The following is a 21,523-nucleotide window of genomic DNA, read 5'->3' as shown; positions in this document are numbered from 1 at the left end:
CGATTGAATTCTGATGACTGATATTTTATCTATATTTCAAATTTGCAAGGAACGGAAGTACTTTTTAAAGTCAGATTTTTTATTAGATATATCAGTGTTTTGCATGGCTAAATAGTTTCAAATCTTGTTAAATTGCAATGTTTTTTTTTTCAACTAAAAAGACGAACAATGCGAACTAAAATTTTTATGGCGATCCTTTAAAAGCATGGAATACAACCGAGCAAAATAATAGCAGACTCGGTTTTATTGCGCCTGTACACGAAAGGTTATTGAATGCGCAACAACTATCACGCCCACTAGCACCATTCAATGATACTTGGGGAACATTTAAGGGCTCTGACTGGCGAGACTATTTCACATCCCCCTAATGCCAATCGATGTACATTTAAGGATTGGTTCATGACTGACACAAACTTCATCTATAAATGAGAATTGAAATAAATCATGAGAAGACTGAAAAGTAAAAAGAGGGCCCTGAAGGCCCTGAATCGCACATCTGACATAGTTCTAACCAATATAACCTAGTATTTAATTTGTCCTAGATTTCTTACAGATATGATGACAGTTTAATGAAAATGAGGAAGAAAGGAAGAAAATGCGGTCTAAAGTGTTAACATGGTTTTCCTAACAACTGCCCTATTGACCTAGTTTTTGACCCAGTTTCAAAATAATCTGAGATTTTATAAGGGCAAAATTGTGACCAAGTTTGATAAGATTTGGCCAAAATTTTGACCTCTAAGTGTTACAGTACAGTTGTCGACTATGGACACGGGACGATCAAAAAAGCTAACATAGAGCTAAATAATATGTTAGACACATACAGATTCAGTGAAAAGTTATTTTTTCCTTTTAAAAATGCACAGCTAATGTTATCTTTAGGGATTTTAATCAACAGCAAGGGTCTGATATTGTATATTTTGACGTTTCAGCAAAAACACCCATTTCATGAGCATATAAATTTAACAATTTCAACTTCAGAAGTAAAAATATTTGCCGTTATCTGTTACTGCACTGGAATTTAATTTTGCCGATTTAGCAAAGCTATGCAAAAAATTTATGATTTCACAGTAGTCAATTTGGGAAAAACTGCAAGATTTCAAGAAATTTAATAGGGAAGTGGCCTTATGCCCTATTCATACATTAGAAAAATTGCCTGATGTTATAAATAGCATTTCTGATATGGGGGTAAATCTAAAAGTTAAAATATAGTACCTGTAAAACATCTCTGTCACCATTGCAAGTTTCAGCGCTGTAAAAGAAATGGTTTGTTGTCCTGAAACCCATGGCTTCAGATGACTATTTCCCTTTTCCAATGCTGCCTACAAAACAGAAAAAAGCTAACCTTAAATTATCAGGTAGTGCAATATCTTCACAGAGCAAATGAAAAAAAAAGATATGATCAAATTGAATGAAATTTTATGAGATGCAACTGAATTTGTTATAAAGACCCTTAATTTAGTGTAAAAAATGCGTATAACTTATAATGAGCTAAAACTGTTGTTGAAAAATATCTTACAGCATGTAACTTTTTCCCCAGATTCTTTGCTCCGTGCCACATATCCCAGCTGTGTCGTATATCAGGAAAGTCTTTGCCTGTAACAATAAATCACACTTGCAATCATGTGAAACAAATAAAGAGCAGAGAAAATGAGATTATTGTACACCTCTAGATTGTTTCTCTTGTGAAGTTTACTAAACATCAGAGACAGGATTTTGGTTTTCAGAACTGATAGTAACAGAGATTACAATACAAGGATTTTACATAAATATTAGATAATTTTTAGTCAGAACTGTAGCATGGTCCCACAGATGTCAGTCTTGGAGGAAGAAGGCATGTTTGCTGTCGAACACATTTAGGGATAAAATGAATTAATGAAGTTAAATAATGTGGGACCCATATTTGTCCTTAATTAATGTAAATTCCAAACAGGTACTAAATAATGTGTAAGTACACTAACGCATAATTGATGAGATCTGAGGATGTGCATCAGTCACAATCTCCTTCACCTCTATGCCAGCATCTTTAATATCATCCATAGTCTTTCTAAAGCCACGTACTTCCAACTGTCCGGATTTAAGCTGAACTTCTCTTTTATCAATTACTTCCATTGAAACTATTTTCTTGTCTGTCTGATTCATGACAGTGTAGGTGCAGTATTTGGCAGAATGGCCAGGACAGTCCATTCTTCCATCCCCTGCATAAACAAAGGCAGTTTCATAAACACCATTTCCGACATACATCCCAACATAAATAATAAAATATTATAGCTTGTAGTTGAAAATTGAATATACATGTACTTCACCATAAAATTTCTAAGCCTAAAGCAACACTTTTGGTACAACTTTTAGAAGAAAATAACAAATCCATATCCCCTTTAATGTTTTCCTGTACCAGCTACTGAAAAGAATGATTAGTAGAATTGTTACTGAAGGCATTTGATGTGCATAGTTGCCCCTTTGTTATGTTGTAAACATGAGCTTTGACATTCAAGTGTGACCTGGATAGTGCACTCTCCATGTCATGTTCATGTGGCAAACAGTTGATGGGAATTTTACGTAATTGATTATAGTTGTATAGAGGAAATAAAAAGAACACAAATTAATGTAATTTATATTTGACTTATGAGTGTGACCTTGGACTTAGTGACCCAGGTTGTATGCACTGAGGTAGTTTCATAGCAATCTTACAATTGGTTTAGACAATAAGAGCAAACAAAGTAAAACTTTTTGTCCATTATCTAAGTGTGACCTTGACCTTGGACCATGTGACCTGAATTTTTGACTATGTACATCGTCTTGATGAGATTATAACTGACGCTTGTTTCACAAAAACCTTTACTGCTGTTTAGAAGTTATGGAAAGGATATGATAAGCAGACAGACAAAGAGAAAGGCGGGGTCCACTCAAGTATAGCTTCTATATACTTTGTATCTGGGAGCATAGTAATAATACAATTTTGAAAGGATAAAGCCCCATTGGCTAATCATGAAACTAGGAAATGATAGGTGGAGTTCAATGTAAATCAGTTTTCTTCTCTACTCATTACGTCAATTATTAGAAGCTTAATAATATAAACTATATTCAATTTAAAAAGCCTTTTTTTACCTGCAACTACAATGCTTGTGGCACGCAATTCTTCTTGGGTCGATTGTTTTATAGTCAACCAGTACCTGTCAACTTCTGGTATAATATACTGGCCCTGAATTCTATCGAACATGGAGGCGGAAGGAAATCCCAACCTCATGAACTTAGCCATAAGGGCAACTTTGGAATAGTTATTTCCAGACATGACTATTGCTGCACAGATTTTGAAATTTCCAACCATTACTCCGTTTGGTAGGACAGGTTGGCTTGTCCATGTTAAACTGTTGTGGCTTTTTGGGCACATCTGAAAAATTAAAATGTCATCTTTAAGCTACATCTTAAAATTTTACATCAGCCATGTACCTGCATTTGAACACATTACTATCAAACCTAAATACATACTACTCACAAGGGTTCTCCAAAGAGTTTTTTCAAGGCATGCTATCTGAACGCCTTTCAAAACTATCTACACATATCTTTTTCTAACAAATTGCATAAAGACAAAAACTACATTCTATGTATACTTTTGTATGTTATACATACTAACTCACTGCTAATCACTTTCACACTCAACTAAGACAATCAATAAAGGAAATTAATACCCCAGATGTCGTTTTGATACAGGGAAAGTAAATTGTTGTGATCATGACCTTTGACCTTCAGTTGAGCTTGACAGATTATACACTCTATACTCATTCTTGATAAGGTAAATAATTCAGGTACTTGGCCCATCACTAATAAGATATGGAGCATACACAAATGTAAACTACCTGACCTTTGACCTGCAACGTGACCTTGACCCTAGTGACATGGGTTGTGCATTTCATCTTGATGAGGTAAAAAACTGATGCCATTTTTATAGGAAATCTATAATTTGACGAATGCTGCTTTCATGCCCTCCTCAAAATTATTTCAATTTATACAATAAAAAAATTACCCAGTTGAGAGTTATTCCAGATGCATTTTTTCTACTGGACAGTGAAACTGTTTCTTTACAACTTTTATTTTCACATTCTGTTATTGGTATCTTTTTAGCTAGAGCTCTCAGAGATGCTTCTGATACTAATATCAGTCCATCTTCTTCCTCTGAATTACTATATGTCAGAAGTTTATTTTTTCCTGTGCTACTGTATTCTATTTCACTATTTTCTGTGTCTTCTGTATCTTCTTCAATGATGTCAATTACTTCTTGCTCCACATTCACATCCTGAACACATTCATCATCCTTCATGTCAACAGGTCTTGGCCTATAATAACAATTGCCATTTATCCTCAAAAACTTTATGTATGAAACAGTATGATAAAATAATAATATGATAGAACAAGAGCTCGTCGAACACGAAATGCCTCCCCCCTCCACCCGCGGATGCATTTAGTAATTGCACAAGGAACAGAAATTATATGCTCACTGTAAATTAAAGTTCTACCATTCTGTTTTAATCTGACTTTGACCTTTAACATAACAAGAGATTAGAAAGTGATATTGGTGCCATCCACTGAGCCATTTTTTAATGTTTCAAATTTCAAGACTTACTCAAGGTCAAAATCAAGGTCAAATTTCATTTCGGTACAATATAATGTGTATGTGGTCCAAATTTGAAAGCTGTGGCTTGAGAAATGTTAAAGAAGGTCACTAGACCAATATCAAAGTCAAAGTTCATTTCGGTAGAAAGAAATATGCAAGTGCTTCAAATTTTGGAGGCTGTAGCTTGAGAAATGTGAAAGTAGGTAGTAGGTAAAAATCAATGTCAACTTTCAATTCAGAACACAAAAATATGCAGGCAGTCCAAATCTGAAGTATGTACAATCATAAATGTGAAAGTAGGTCACTTGGTCAATCTCAAGATCAAAGTTCATTTCGGTGCACAAAAGTATGCATGTGGTCCAAATTTGAAGCCTGTACCTTCAAAAATGTGAAAATAGGTCACTAGGTCAATGTCAAAGTTTTTTTCGGTACACAAAACTATGCATGTGGTCCAAATTTGAAGGCTGTAGATTGAGACATGTGAAAGTAGGTCACTAGGTCAAGGTCAAGGTCAACTCATGTCAAGGTTCATCTTGCCACTCAAAACCATACATATGGTCAAAATTTAAATGTTGTAGGTTATTGTCAAGAAGATTTTAAAAGCTTTTCCCTATATAAGTCTATATAAACCATGTGACCCCCGGGGCGGGGCCATATCAGATCCCAGGGCAATAATTTGAATCATCTTGGTAGAGGACCACTAGATGATAATTCATACTAAATTTCAAAGCCCTAGGCTCTGTGGTTTTAGACAAGATAATCAGAAACTGCTTAACTGTTCCTGGCTAATGTGACCTTGACCTTTGACCTAATGACCTCAAAATCAATAGGGGTCATCTGCTGGTCATGACCAACCTAACTGTCAATTTTTCTGAAACTAGGCCTAAGCGTTCTTGAGTTACTGCCCGGAAACCATTTTACTGTTCCTGGTCAATGTGACCTTGACCTTTGACATACTGACCTCAAAATCAATAGGGGTCATCTGCTGGTCATGTCAAACCTTTCTGTCAACTTTTGTGACCCTAGGCCTATGCATTCTTGAGTTATCATCCAGAAACTGTTTAACTGTTCAGGGTCACTGTGACCTTGACCTTTAAAATATTGACCTCAAAATCAATAGGGGTCATCTGCTGGTCATGACAAACCTCCTTATCAACTTTCATGATCCTAGGCTTAAGCGTTCTTGAGTTATCATCCGGAAACCGTTTTACTATTCAGGGTCACTGTGACCTTGACCTTTGACATACAGACCTGAAAATAATAGGGGTCATCTGCTGGTCATGACCAAGCTCCCTATCAACTTTCATGATCCTAGGCCCAAGCGTTCTTGAGTTATCATCCGGAAACCGTTTTACTATTCAGGGTCACTGTGACCTTGACCTTTGACATACAGACCTCAAAATCAATAGGAGTCATCTGCTAGTGATGACCAACCTCCCTATCAACTTTCATGATCTTAGGCCCAAGCGTTCTTGAGTTATCATCCGGAAACGGATTGGTCTACATTCCGACCGACCGACCGACCGACATCTGCAAAACAATATACACCACCTTCTTCGAAGGAGGGCATAAAAAGCATAAATGGATCATTGATGTTTATGCTGTAAAATATTAACAAATGGACAAAATGTTATGACCTGCACATAATTTTAATTCTCTCGGTTGAAGATGATTATAACATCTTGTAAGTCATGGCAGAATCCACCTTTGGTGACAGACTTATGGACAGACAGATGAAGGCGGAGCAAAAATACAGTACACAGCCTAAGCAGTTACAGAAACTAAACCAGAGACAAAGAATCAAAGTTCTGATCTTACAACATATCTTTTACTTACAAATTTATGGACATTTCCGGGTCAAATGTAACATCATCTGGATCATCCACCATGGTTAATCCAGTCTCTTCATCCTCTGTATTATAAAACCTAATAAAAATATTGAGATATGCTTACAAGATAGGGAAACAAAATTTTACTGCGACTTCACCAATCCGTTCTTCAGCGAGATAACTGGTCAAAACTGCAGCATAATTAAGTTCTTCTATCTTGGAAATTTTATCAGCCAGATCTGAGTTTTATACCCTATGGTGATCTGGCAACCTACTAGCGCTAGCCATAACATGTAAAGTGCAAGTGAACCTAGTTACCCTCTAGAGAACATGCAACTAACACAGGCTTAACTTTATTACTTCCTGGTTAGAAATTATCAATTCGGGTAAAAGGGTGACAATCAGCAAAAGTGAAAAAATAACATCAATATCCAACAGTTGAGCTACAACACCTTTAGTCCAAGATCTGACATATTTATTCACTTCAGAACACAAACAAAAAAAAAATCGCTGTTAGAGTAATGAATGGACTGTTTTCTTTATAACAATCTGACCTAGAGCCTAATTTTTTTAGTGATTTGGAGCCATATCTTTTTCAATATGCAGAAGCCAGACAATCTTTCTTTAGCAAATCCCTTCAGAATTTTCCAGACCCCCACCCCCCACCCCTCCCCACCCACCCCCAAATATCAAATGGTTGGCCCTTAAATTTAAATAACAAATTTTGTGCGGACAAGCAGGAAAGCACTCTTCAGACAGACTTTATAAAAACAATAAACCATTCTTCTTTGAAACAAATAAATATACCTTATTGAGAAGGAACGGTTTTGTACTGTGTTCCCTTGATTTTCTTTTCTCTGATCAACACTAGTTTTTTTACTACAAAGAAAAAGATTTTAATTAAAATATTATTGTAATAAAGTATATTCTGCTGAGTGAATAAGAGCAACATGACGAAAGAGATTATCAATACAAATGCATAAAGTCAGGCATAAGCTTGAATGAAAAACTATTACTTCTGTAACATCTGATTCAGAAATTGTTCAAGGAAATTTGCATGTTACAAATAGACCATATTAATTTCAATATGTATGCCAGGATTTTACAAGATATTTGATTTCATCAACTGTATTTCAAGCAAAAATATACCCATTTATAGTAAAAAGCAGAAGACATTTTATCTTATAATGATAAATGCTCAGTTTTCATAGAAATTAATAGACTGGCTTCTTTTAAAAAGAGATTCAGATACTTAATTAGACAGTGAACTTGATTACTTCAAGCATCTGAATGATGGACTATTTGTAGACTATAAACCACTTACCTGGTTATAACTTTATACATGACTGACAAGTAGGAAGCATTATTTAATTTTTCAATACAAAACATACAATGATTACAGAGACGTGTACCAAATCGCACACAAAACCTTAACCAAGGCTAATGCATACAACATCCTGATGAGTTCTCTTTGTTTTTTTTTTTGATTAAGCAAGCTAATAAAACTAAATTTCAAACTAATTGTTAACCTTTTTCTCTCAGCTTCCACCGAAGATACCGCTGACAACTCACTGTCACTTATACGAGGATGTGCAGAAATTGGTGTTGATGTGGACACAGGTCCTTTTGCTCTTCTTTAAGAAAGCCCTTGCAAACTGAAAGAAAAGAAAAACACACTATAATCACAGATCATGTTAGAAGTGCAATTCAAATGTGTATCGTTCTTTGAAAGCTTTCTTTCATTATGTAAAATAGCAAAATGAAGGTTATTTCAATGGATCTTTTAATCTGGATTTTATGCTATTATAAAGAGGCCATTAGGCTTACTTTTCTCTCCTATGGAACAGAGTATTATGAATAAAACACCTGTGCGCCATAATCTCATTTTACTCAATGATCAAATTAAATCCTTTATAAGTGGATTGCCTTGTTTAGGCTAAAAGTACCCTAGATAATTCATATATGTGTGAGATAAATGTGCTTATTCGAAAAAACAACATCTTAAAAACCTGGCGATGTCACTGTTAACAAAGGCATAACTGCTATTTGCTGCTACTTCTACTGTATGGTATATGCTTCAAATATTGAGACAGAGATCAGAGTAATAGATATCAATTTTTGGAATATTCAGAAAATTAATTGACCAGGAGGGTGGGTGCACAGCCAAGAAGTGCCCAACACATCCATGTGTACTCTAAGCACACATTTTCAGAAGCCTAAAATCAAGTATTGAAAATCCTTTTCCTTGAATACAACATACCTTATTTCTGAATCAGATGTGGTAGGTAGCAGTTCTACACCAGACATAACTACTTCACTGAAAATGAAAACACACAGTTTCATTTCTAAATAACCTCAAGCATGCAATGTAATGTAGCAGTAGTGTAGAGGTTAGTGTTGGTCACTCAATAAGGAGGTTGCATGTTCAAATCCAACTGGCGTAGCGACCGTAACTTCTCAAGGACACTAGTACTGGCTTTTCCAGTATGCAGACTTGAAAAGTGACTCATAAGCTTCAACCTTTCTTCACAACTTTGCAAAAAATAAATTAAACCTAACTAATGCTCTAGCTGAAATTAATTCAAAGATCATACTGGTATTGAGTGTTCATCTTCACAATTTTATGGCACAAAAGTACTGTTTGTTTCCCCCTACCAAACAACAAAAATACCCCTACCAGAAACCTTTTTTTACAAATATGAAAGCAATACTGTCTTTTTAAGATGCATGTTGTAATTCTAAAGAAACTAATCACTTCAGTTTTGTTAATTTCAAACCAAATGGATTATAAGCAAAATTTATGCCTGCTGCTGATTTTTTTTATAAATATGTAACTTCAGCACAGATTTATTGTATATCAAATATTTATATTGTGCATGTCAGTTTAGTGGAAATGTATAAGAATTGAATCCTAAAAATCACCACCTACACTGCCTTTGTTTTCATGTGTCAATGGAGGGGTGAAAATATATTTCTAGGTTGGCTGTAGGCATTTAGTCCAAATAATTGCATGTTTTGGGACAGCGTGATAACTTTTGAATGTCGCGGTCATTACTAGCAGGCATTATAAAGTTTGAACGTGCACATTTTTATGAGAATAATAGATTACCCATGATTGGAATCAGATGCAGATGAGTCAGCTATTCTTTCTGGAATCGTCAGCTTTTTTCTCTTGACTGTTGTTAACTCTCTGTACCTATGAAAGAAATAATAACCGTTCATACATCTGTAAACAACATTGACATGCTAGAATATATGTAATATATTTTTAACCATTTCAACTGAAGCAGTAGATAAACACTTTTTTCAGTTTGAATATCTGGGAAGGGAAAGTCAATCTAAAAAAGGCATGATTGATAAATAAAGATGCCAAACATCTGTAATAATTATATCTTGTTGCCTGTAAACCAATGTATATGTTCAAATAGTCAAACTTATCCGACATACACAGTTTGTTTTATTATTGTGACAGGTCAAACTGCGGTGACTGCACATGTCAGTACAAAATAAAAAGCAGGCACTCAGCGACAAAAGGCTTGTCTATTGTTTAAAGTGGGTTCATTTGAGAAACTCAAACCCAAGTACTAGTATTCACAATATGCAACATCATAAATGATTTTTTTTAATTAAATTTACAAACAGCCCACAAACCAAGCTTTTGGGGTGTTTGGGTAAATATATCTCTATTTCTAGACCGACAGTGTTCGTAAGGGTGCGACACCTTATGTACCAGTCACTTTATGTACCACTTTGACACTTAGTGTACCACCTATATATTATATAGTAATTGTATCTCATTGTGTAGCACTGTGAATATGTGATAATTACCTGTGAAAACAACCTTGATTTAATCAGCTAAAGTCCATAGAATGTTGTTCACATTTTTATGGGAAAGAGTTAAATGTTAATACCATTTACCTTATTATTTATGAAAATTAACTTTTAAATTTAGTAAAAAACATTTCAAGTAAAATAAGATGTAACATTTTCATCAAATTAATACAAAAATGATCATCACTATGTATCATAAATGTGGTACATAAGGTGTCCAAAGTGGTACATATCAGGCCTAAGACCACAGTTATTTTTACTATATGTTCTATATAGGCACTGGACACTATAGCAATTTTGCATGCATTCCAACCCCTATAAAAATACCTGAACTCAACAGAACTATCCGAGAGAAAAAATTTCAGCCACAGTAAACATTGGGTTGACGGGCTCTTTTTTCCACCATTTTGAACCAAATCACATGCGTATGAAGAATACTCTCTAGATGGCCGCAACAGGCAAAACAGGCCCTATCAAAAAGTCATGTTCACTGCGAAAAAAGGGTTAATATACGGGAGTGTACGGGATTCCGTATATTACCCGTATACGGGAAGAATTACGGGAAACCTAAAATACGGACGTGTACGGGGCTCGTATATTTGAAAGTCCGTATACTAATAAAATACGGATTTCCGTATACTATGAAATACGGAATTCTTGATATACGGTATTCCGTATATTACTGAAATACGGGAATTTAAAAAAGGGTAATTCTGTTCGTATACAGCAGCGTATATTTCCCGTATATGTCTGGTGTACGGAGAAAATTAAGTCGTATATTTAGAAAATACGGGATGAATATTTCCCGTATATGTTTCGTATACAAACCCCTTATATTTCCAGTATATTCCGGAAATACGGGATATAAATAATTTGTATATTTGGAAATTACGGGACGTATATTTCCCGTATATGTTTCGTATACAACCCCGTATATTTTCTGTATATTCTGGAAATACGGGATTGAAACAATATGTATATTTCGAAAATACGGGACGTATATTTCCCGTACATTCTTCGTATACAACTCCGTATATTTCACGTATATGTCGGATATACGGGATGTAGATAATCTGTATATTTCAAAAATACGGGACGTATATTTTCCGTATATGCTTCGTATACAACTCCGTATATTTCACGTACATGCCGGATATACGGGATGTAGATAATTGGTATATTTCAAAAATACGGGACGTAAATTCCCCGTATATGCTTCGTATACAACTCCGGATATTTCACGTATATGCCGAATATACGGGATGTAGATAATTTGTATATTTCAAAAATACGGGATGTATATTTCCCGTATATGCTTCGTATACAACTCCGTATATTTCACGTATATGCCGAATATACGGGATGTAGATAGTTTGTATATTTCAAAAATACGGGACATATATTTCCTGTATATGCTTCGTATACAACTCCGTATATTTCATGTATATGCCGGATATACGGTATGTAGATAATTTGTATATTTCAAAAATACGGGACGTATATTTCCCGTATATGCTTCGTATACAACTCCGTATATTTTCCGTATATGCCAGAAATACGGGATGTAGATAATTTGTATATTTCAAAAATACGGGATGTATATTTCCTGTATATGCTTCATATACAACTCCGTATATTATCCGTATATGCCAGAAATACGGGATTTAAATAATTTGTATATTTCGAAAATACGGGTCGTATATTTCCCGTATATTCTTCGTGTACAACTCTGTATATTATACATGTATTTCGAAAGTATGAGACTTTTATTTATGCTAACTAATGAAATCCTGTATTGTCAGTTAAATATTTTTATATCCCACCAGACTATTAAAAATTGTTGCAAAATCTATACACATCTCAACGTAATTAAGCATTACATAAAAAGAAAATTTGTTTGTTTTCTCGTGAATATGCAATATATCTCACCTTGAATAAGAAAATTTTCATATTTTCACGGGCGCGTAGCGCGTGAAAATATTTGATATTTTTTCACATCTCGGTGAGATATAGATCTAGATTTTATTCCATATTCACTCAAAACAAACAAATATCCTCTACATACACTGGCGAGACCTATATGTGGGAATATATTTTTATTTCAGCATCACCTTGAAATGTTCAACACATACACATGTCGATACTCTACCTATTGTGTTCAATTTTAATGACCCATTAACACCTAGTGGTCTAGTTTTTCGCCCACGAAAACTTAATGAAAATCATTCTTATAAAACAGGTAATGTAGGCGTAAAAAAAATTGTTTCTTTCCGGTATCCCGACCTACCCTAAATTTTTGGCCCAAATGCGGTTTCACAACTTCATCTGCAAAGTTATTCAGTCAATCTCTTCTCAGTTTAAGAATGTAGATGAAAAATTGTCTATCACTGTAGAGACGTAGTGTGATTGAAATTGAAATTTAACTAAATACACTCATGTGCGTATATATTACTACATTAATTCAATAAAATGTTAAGACATAAATTCAAACACATTGTCTTGACTGTCAATTTGAAACTGAATTCTTGTATATCTCATTTTTTTTTCATGCAAATCATGTAAAATTACCATCATGGAAATACAAAATAATATAATATAGTTAGCCTATTTTAATTTGTGGTGCCTCTATAATCAGTACAGAAGACCGTAAAAAATCAATGTGTATAGAGTATCGAAATGTGGATGTGCTGACCATTTTAAGGTCACGCTTTTTTGCGCGTTTAGTACCCATGCATGGGGCCTCGATCTCATCCAAAAGACTGTTAGTAATTTTAGTTTATCAATCCCGGGAATCGACCCACTTCTGACTGAGCTTTCCAGGCCGTCGACTGACATCTTTTCTAGCGCTTTGCTCCAGTTAAAGTGATCGTGATATTACGGAGTAGATTTTATCTTAGCGCAGTCAGAAAGGCACACCCATGGCAGCCATCATGATACATAATATACGTTCTTTGAACGAAAGAACAGGACTTCATTAACGACGCAAATTTGAGTATTTTCATAGATGATTTAAGGGAAACCCGCAAACATAATAACAACTCATGTGTATATTTTTTTTAATTTTAGTCTTATTTAAGAAATAATGTATAGCAAAACAGTGCATTATCACTATTTATACACGATGGGCGGTTATACGTCGGGCGTAATAATTTCACATTTGTGAAATAAAACATTTATGCAAAGTGACATTTCGTTTAAAAAAACGTTATTAAGTTAAATATTTCATGAAATTTGAAAGCGCTATTTCTTGATGCGTACATGGTGCTAAATATCACGTTGACGTGACGTCAACATAACATCGTTGTGATGGTTAAAGCATTGGTAGCCATATAAGAATTAAGAAATAATATATCCCATCCAGTGATTTGTCGTTGAATAAATCATTGCTTGGAGTTCAGATGCGAAGGAATTATATCACGAGGGCGTAGCCCGAGTGATATAATAATACGCATCTGAACGACAAGCAATGATTTATTCAAGAGCAAATCAATAAATGAGATATATTACATTTGTTTCGATTCTAACACGTTATAAAGGATTTTAAAGTACATCCTTGATGGCATGCATTACATATTTGCCCGTTTTCAATCGGTTTCTTTTCCAGCGCTCCGCTATGCCGCCATGACGTAATAGTTGTGATGTCAGAACAGTGATTTGTAGAATTGATTTTACTGTTATAAAATTGAGCCGTGCCATGAGAAAACCAACATAGTGGGTTTGTGACCAGCATGGATCCAGACCAGCCTGCGCATCCTCTCAGTCTGGTCAGGATCCATGCTGTTCGCTTTTAATGCCTATTGAAACTGAAGAAACTGTTAGCGAACAGCATGGATCTTGACCAAACTGCGCGGATGCGCGGGCTGTTCTGGATCCATGCTGGTCGCAAACTCACTATGTTGGTTTTCTCATGGCACGGCTCATATATACAGGTATGACTAGATGCAATATCCTCCATCCATTTTATCAATTAAGGAGAATATAAGGATCTTACATGCCTGCCTGTGTAAGACGGGTTTTCCCTACGCGAGAGACAGTGTGGAATGGAAAACCGAGCGTTAGCTCGCATAAATGTTACTTTTCCCGCTAATTAGGCAAGAAATAAATGTCTTCAACCTGAATAAAGTTAGTTCAGCAACTTAAACTGGACACATGGGATTTCAACTTTCATTAAGATGTATGTCTAAGTCATGGCAACAATATGTCAGTGACATTCTCTTATAATTATCATCATTGGATAAGCAGTTCCGCCTTTTGTTCAGACCACATAATTCAAACATACCGATCTGCACTAAGGAACTGAAGACAAATACTTTTTATATATATTTATTTCTATGTATAAATGTTTGGTAAAATAATTATATATACATATATATAAACATAACTGCGATATTTGTTAACATGTATAAAACCTGCATTGATATGTTAATTAATAGTATATAAAACACATTTTTCTTGCTTACAATCCTAAAAGCATAAAAACATGAATTTGGATTAATGTTTGCCTAGGGCTCAGCAATATCTTCTTATCTTTATGCACAAAATGCCAAGGCCAATCTCTAATACTGATTAGAAAATAAATAAAGGGAAAAAAGTTAATTTGATCACTTTTATATAGACTAAAGGGTTACGTAACTTGTCAATGGATGTTTATCACGATACACATGTGAAATGAAACCTGCTTAATTGTAAAACTATAATTAAGGTTTAGCAGTATATCACAAAACAAAAGATTTTTTTAGAAAATGAACAGCATCGTGAGACACAACTTTTCTGTCAAATACATGTTTTACTGTTCTGTCCCACAGAGTTGAATATATATTTTAAAATATTCTAAATGGGTTGTCCCCCTTTAAATAAAAATGCCATTTGTAAAGAAATAAATGTAAATAATTGTAAAAAACTATGTTTTACCTAGTTATGTAAAGTTTAAATACTCACATGAGCCTGCCATGGGAAAACCAACATAGTGGGTTTGCGATCAGCATGGATCCAGACCAGCCCGCACATCCGTGCAGTCTGGTCAGGATCCATGCTGTTCGCTAACAGTTTCTCTAATTCCAATAGGCTTTAAAAGCTAACAGCATGAAGCCTGACCGGACTGCGGGAATACTATATTGGTTTTCTCCTGGCACGGCTCACATGATGTTCCAAATGTATCAAAACAAAAACATGTAACAGCTTTTTAAAAATGGTGAGTTTTTAAAGGCGCTGCATGTACTGTCTAGAAATGTGGCACATTCATGCAGTCCCTTTCTGGAATTCAATGCATATTGAGTAAATTGATAATGGTTTTGTAGAATAATATAAATATTTTATATGCTGTTAAATTTTCATGTAAAAAAAACTTTCTTCCTATGATTTGATGATGTTCGAGAACGTGTTTGGTTAAAAACAAATCAGAGTAATTGGGATAGCTACACACATGCAGAGGATGATACAGATTTTAAGTTTCAATGACTTTTGTGATACAGGCCATGACAATAGCTGTAGCATTTTTTTTTTTAAAAGTCCAAAACTAAAGCTGAAAAATAAACATTTACGTTTGCGTGGAAAACGCTAAGATATTTTAGGTATTTTCTGTCACAATCAAATCACAGCATGTGATTAAATGTGATTAATAGTGTGAAGATTTAGAAATGCTTATTTGTACATTTTGAACATATATTTACAAACATGATGACAATACAACTCACACACATTGAACCAGTCTAGAAATATACATATGAAGCAAAATATACATTTAAATTATCAACATACAATTATGAAGCAACATATACATTTAAATTATCATCACACAATTGTAACCATAACAAAGAGCATTTCATCTAAACGTTCCCCAAATATATTTATATTACCATGACAAACTGGTGACTTATAATATACTTTTCCTTCAGGAAGCATAATAATTATACAGTTATATACACATATAACTACAATTCTAACATGACTCGATTTGATTTCCAGTTAAACAAAGAAGGAATTCAAGCTCTGTATATTCTGCGATAAACAATGGTCGACGCAAGGACTGGTAAGAGAGCAATTATGATGTCAAATTGCCGCATTAAATAATGTCAATGAGCATGTCAGAATGAAAACAATCATGACCTTCTTGTTATTTATCGTCTAATTTACCATGGTTCATCGTTCAGATGCTTCGGTATTTAACCACTCACGCTAAGGCCCTCGTGGTTTAATGCCTACAAATCTGAACTCTGAAACGTGGTAAATTAGATGAATAGATGGCCTTGATTATTTGTTAAATATAACATGTTTCTTACAAAAATGAAACAAGAAGAATGTGAAAGTGAAGAAGAATGGTTTCATTCAAGACAAATTAACAATTTCAAAACTGTATAAGGATCATGCAAATTTACATTGTTGGTACTAGTATAAGAAATTTCATAATTCACAAATTTTAACATAAAGCTGTAGAAGTTTGTACTAACAGTGTCCTCTGTGAATAAGAATAAATTTACAAGTACAGTGCAACCTCTGTAGAGCAACACCCTTCTGGAGATATAAATATTAACTGTTATGTAGTGTTTGTTGTTCTTGAGAGGTAAATTTGATAGTATATTTCAACTTTGGGAAATTTTGATGATGTTGTTCTTTATAAAGAGGCTTTTGCTTAATAGATGGAGAGATTGTACTGTACTAAATATGTGTTAAAATGAAAAAAAAACAAAACAATCTGCAGTCAAATTTTATTTCACCTTAAACAATTGAGCAAGTCCAAAACACTATGACACTCAGTTAATTTACATATTGTGCTCTTCTGATCTGTTTAATACACATAGTGTCTTAAGTGACATATTAAATAAAGATTTTTCTTATGTGTTTAAACATTTTTGGATAGTAAACAACAACAGTAAGAAATAGCATGATTTTGTTTGCATACCTCAAGAAACAGTTTTAATGAACCAGTAGAAAAAGAGTCCTGTGCCTTTTGAATTAATGTCAAAAGCAATCAAAATTTTATGAAAAAAACTATCCTTGAGCACTGTACAATTATTGACAAATAAAAATTTTCCTTTTCTTCTTCTTTACAGTCGACCTTAAATATTTACAATTTTCCTTCAGTGGTATGTTGAGACATTCTCAAACTGGATTGGTCCAGGGTATATGAAAAATTAGTCAACCGCAGAGACGGTTTCATACAGATACTATTAAAAGTGGTCAACATATCTATTATTGTTTACATAAATGGGATTCTGTTCCAAAGTAAAGATTTAACCTTTAGCCTGCTAAATTTCTAAAATGGACTGATCCATCATTCAATTTGGTCTGTATCATTATCATTATGGCTTTAACTAAAAGTTTACAGACTAAATAGCGAACAGTGCAGACCATGATCAGCCTGCACAGATGTGCAAGCCTGCTTTGATCGCAAAGGCAGAATATATTGCCGCCAGCAGTCTAAAGGTTAAATAAATTTTAGTCATAAAGTATTTTCAATAGCTTCAGTATGTGGTTCTGTAATTTTTCTAAATTGTGTACAATTAAAAATAATATTCTAGCTGTTACAACATCCCTTGATTGACAGACTAGGACACTTATAGGCCTCTGATGTAACATAATGAAAACATGACCCCTGCTGCACTGTACAATGCCAAGCTTTAAACTTTGCTGGCTAAATAAAAACAAGAATTTTTCAGAGATTAGGAAATACACTTACAGTATAAAGTGGTAACAACATACAGACTGCATGTCAATAAAATTTAATGTAGCATCTACAATATAATCAAATGGGTATGTATTGAGTGTGTGTAACTTAATGGAGCAAAGGAATTGCTACAGTAACACGCTCACAGAAATGTTTACTTATTCTGATTGGATGCTGCAACCAACCAGCTCGACGTGTAATCTTTTGAATTTCCACTATCTGGCTGTCATCATCAAAGTTAACACTCCAAACTTGTACAGATGAATTCTGGCCAAAGAAGTATCTGTTTGGATGATTACAATAAAAGTCTACCCGAGCTACCTTAACTTCCCTCTCTACTAATTTTCCATTTTCCTTTATCAAATAAAATACTTGTATAATTTCTCTGACAACACCTGGTTTCATTTCATTGCCATTTATTTGCACGAAAACAACAGAGTTTTTTATAGAAGATGTAGTAACATATCGATGATTCAGCATAACAGATTTTGCAATGTGATAATGATGTTTTAGTCGGAATATTGTATTTTCTAAGGTTCTAACAACATTTTCACATTTCATTTTCATCTCTGGTAAGAAGTACTTAACTTTAAGCGGAGATATCAAATAAATTCCATAAGGTTGTGTAGACATGACTGTCCCTCTTGTGTCGACATCATTGGCCGAAAGCCCATCTACATTGACCTGATTTTCACATACAGAAACAAGGTTTTTTAGTCTGAATTTTTGCAGAAAATGTCTCATTAATGTCAGATTTATTTTATGATTGTTAATGTTGAATTGTCCTAATACACCATTCATTCTCTCAAAAGAGAAACACCAGAAACTATAAACTGAGCCAAAGTCTTCAATACATGTTTTCAAGTGGGTGTGCATGTGCATATTTGGTGTACAGTATTTTGATTTATCATACAGTTTCTCAAAAGAATTCAAAAAAACATACAAGCATCTTTGAGCATCATTAATTTCCTGTTGAGAAACTGAACGTTTACAAAGTAATCTGCAGACAGATACAAAACAACTCCAACAATTATAATGTTCAACTCCTAGTTTGTCTTTCAAAGCAAATAATGAATAAATACACGTCCAGTGTTTCCATTGGTCTGCAGTAAGAGATGTAAGTTTAGTAGCAATCTGGTTTGGTATTCTGCCTATGTCTCGGGGAACCACAATGTCATTGAGAATCTCATTAATTGCCTCAAAGCATTCATTTGTTAACAGATTATTATCTTTCCAAACAGTTACCATATGTTTTGCTGTACCAAGTAACAAATTATGCATTGGATCAATAATGTGGAAACGAACTGGGTCAAAGTACTGCAGTTCATTCAAAACTGAGTACCTAGCGGATAATATAATTTCTTTCTGCTTCCTTGACGAGGGTGTTACTTGTCTTTGAGTCACATTTGCTCTTTTTTTTGTGCACCTCCCCATTTCGCAAGGGATGTTGTTCATATCCTGAATAGTCCATTTTTTCTGTAAAACCACCACACTTGAATGTTTTAAGGCATTTTGAGCAGCCCTGTTTAGCAGCACAGGACAGAAAACCACACGTCTTTCTGACAGCTGGTAAATCAGCAGCAACACAAAGTAAAGCAGCACGATAAATATTTCCTGATAAGTTCACTCCTTTTTCAAGCTTCTTAAGCTCATTCACTAGTGGGGTTAAGAAAGTATTTATATTTCCTGCTGGCTCATTGGGACCTGGTATCAATCCAACAACCATAAGGTTTTCTTCCCTAAACCTCTCTTCTCTTGGCAGGTTCATTATTGACAAATATATAACTCCAACTGAATGAACTACATGCTCATAGGGCTGAAACCAATCAACATTTAACATTAGTCCAAATGTCTTTCCATCTTCAAGGAATGGTTTCCCATCTAATGTCTGAAAATCTTTCCAAACCTTACCATCATATACATCTTCATATTGTCCTTCAACAATCTTCCTTTTTTTCCACAAATTGCATTTTTCTAAGAAACCTTGTCTAGATAAGAAATCCTTCAAAGAAGTTATTATACTTGCATATGGATAGCACTTTTTGGGTGAAAGATATTCCCGCTTGTCTTTAGTTTTCACTCTTTTCATTAGAACAGTTCCACATATTCCACGTTTTGTCCTTTGGGGATGCCATGGGTATGGCTTATAGGTACATATTCGGGACTGAAGCACACCGGCTGATGACTTTTTCACTGCATCCTGCTGTTTGTATGAAGTATTGCATGATGGGCATACAACAAAAACTTCAAACAAATCTTTGTTCAATCCAAGCATTTTTTTTATCTTATATACACTGAATGAACAATCTCTAAGCAAATCTGCCAGTTCCTTCACACAGAATGTTTCTGCAATTATATTCAATAGGCCAAACACCAGACTGACAATAAGAGCAAAAACTTTAGACGAGACATTATAAAGTAGTTGAATATACATCAGTTTAAGACAAACTCTTTCAGAATCTGTTCTCCTGGTTTGGCGTCCATATCTGTACTCTCTTCTACATCGGCATTCTCCCCATCACTTAAAGCACTACCACTTTCCTCATTATCTAGCGTTAATTCACTTCTTTCTTGATCTACTTGAATGTTTTCTGCTGGATCAAGGGAATCAGCATCTTCAACGTATTCTTCCACAGATCCAGGATCTTCTCTATCCTCGAGATCACTACATTCTTGATCCGACAAATACAGTTCTTTTGATTGGGGCTCTACATCTGCAACTGGAGAGACCATTGCCTGAATTAAAAGAAAGAAAAATTAGGACTTGTATACACTAAATACCAAATGGCAGCATGTTGAGCCCGCTATTGTATCTGTGAGTTAGTGAGAGAACAGACAAGAAGTTTGGTACCCATGTTACTGTCAAAACAATCTATTATGCCAATATCTGACCCTTGACCTTGACAATTATGTCAATAATTGGGTCTTTCATGCATCATACCATCTTACCTTTATGAACATTTGTGCTAAGCCATTTCAAAACCCAGCCACATAAAAGTTTGTGTGGTCCAGAACAGCTGTATTATGCCAATATTTGATCATGACCTTTGACCTCTAAATGTGACCTTGACCTCTGAGTTAGAGACACGGGTCTAGCACATGACATGCCATCTCTACATTTGTGCCAAGTTATTTTAAACTCCCCTAAAAACCATTGAAATTAAGGTCCAAAGAAGCCTTTATTTGACCTTTGACCTCTAAGTGTGACCTTGACCTTTGAGCTAGGGACACCAGTATTGCATATGATATGCACGCCTTCTCAACATGGTGAAAATTTGTGCCAAGTTATTTTAAAATCCCCAATGAACGTTTAAAAGCCCATAATTGACCTTTTACCTCTAAGTCACAAGTGTGACCTTGACTTTTGAGCTATGTACTCTCCACGCGGTGAACATTTGTGCTAGGTTATTTGAAAATCCTCCAACGGACGATAAGGTTACTGTCCAAACAAGGTCAGGCTAACACTATGCACACACCGAACTGCATTTTAGTGTGCTCAACAACAAAGGATATTTATTTCAAAATCAAGGAACTCTTTCATATTAACCTTTTTTATCAATATGTTATCACTTTTGAATTTACTAGTAGACA

General features: G+C 34.6%; 2 protein-coding genes and 1 long non-coding RNA gene across 3 annotated transcripts; all 3 read right to left on the bottom strand.

Annotated features, from left to right (window-relative positions):
• Positions 1-415: 415 nt before the first annotated feature.
• Positions 416-7,352, bottom strand: LOC128550965 (uncharacterized). Its single transcript, XM_053531166.1, has 8 exons — positions 7,246-7,352; positions 6,446-6,535; positions 4,022-4,331; positions 3,106-3,388; positions 1,959-2,195; positions 1,517-1,593; positions 1,213-1,319; positions 416-419 (listed from the first exon to the last, which is right to left on the bottom strand). Exons 2-8 carry the CDS (start codon positions 6,496-6,498, stop codon positions 416-418), a joined length of 1,071 nt encoding a protein of 356 aa, XP_053387141.1. The 5' UTR covers positions 6,499-6,535; positions 7,246-7,352.
• A 615-nt stretch (positions 7,353-7,967) lies between these two features.
• On the bottom strand, positions 7,968-9,860 carry LOC128551258 (uncharacterized). The gene is made up of 3 exons (XR_008368744.1): positions 9,548-9,860; positions 8,699-8,755; positions 7,968-8,093 (listed from the first exon to the last, which is right to left on the bottom strand). It is a non-coding gene; the product is annotated as an uncharacterized LOC128551258 (long non-coding RNA).
• Positions 9,861-18,732: 8,872 nt separating this feature from the next.
• On the bottom strand, positions 18,733-20,639 carry LOC123546448 (uncharacterized). Its single transcript, XM_045332717.2, has one exon. It carries the CDS (start codon positions 20,364-20,366, stop codon positions 19,275-19,277), a length of 1,092 nt encoding a protein of 363 aa, XP_045188652.2. The 5' UTR covers positions 20,367-20,639; the 3' UTR covers positions 18,733-19,274.
• Between the last annotated feature and the right edge of the window lie 884 nt (positions 20,640-21,523).

This window comes from Mercenaria mercenaria, chromosome 19 (genome assembly GCF_021730395.1).
Source record: "Mercenaria mercenaria strain notata chromosome 19, MADL_Memer_1, whole genome shotgun sequence".
NCBI lineage: Eukaryota > Metazoa > Mollusca > Bivalvia > Venerida > Veneridae > Mercenaria > Mercenaria mercenaria.
Note: the sequence above shows the minus strand (reverse complement) of the source record. Positions and strands in the feature narration are given on the sequence as shown.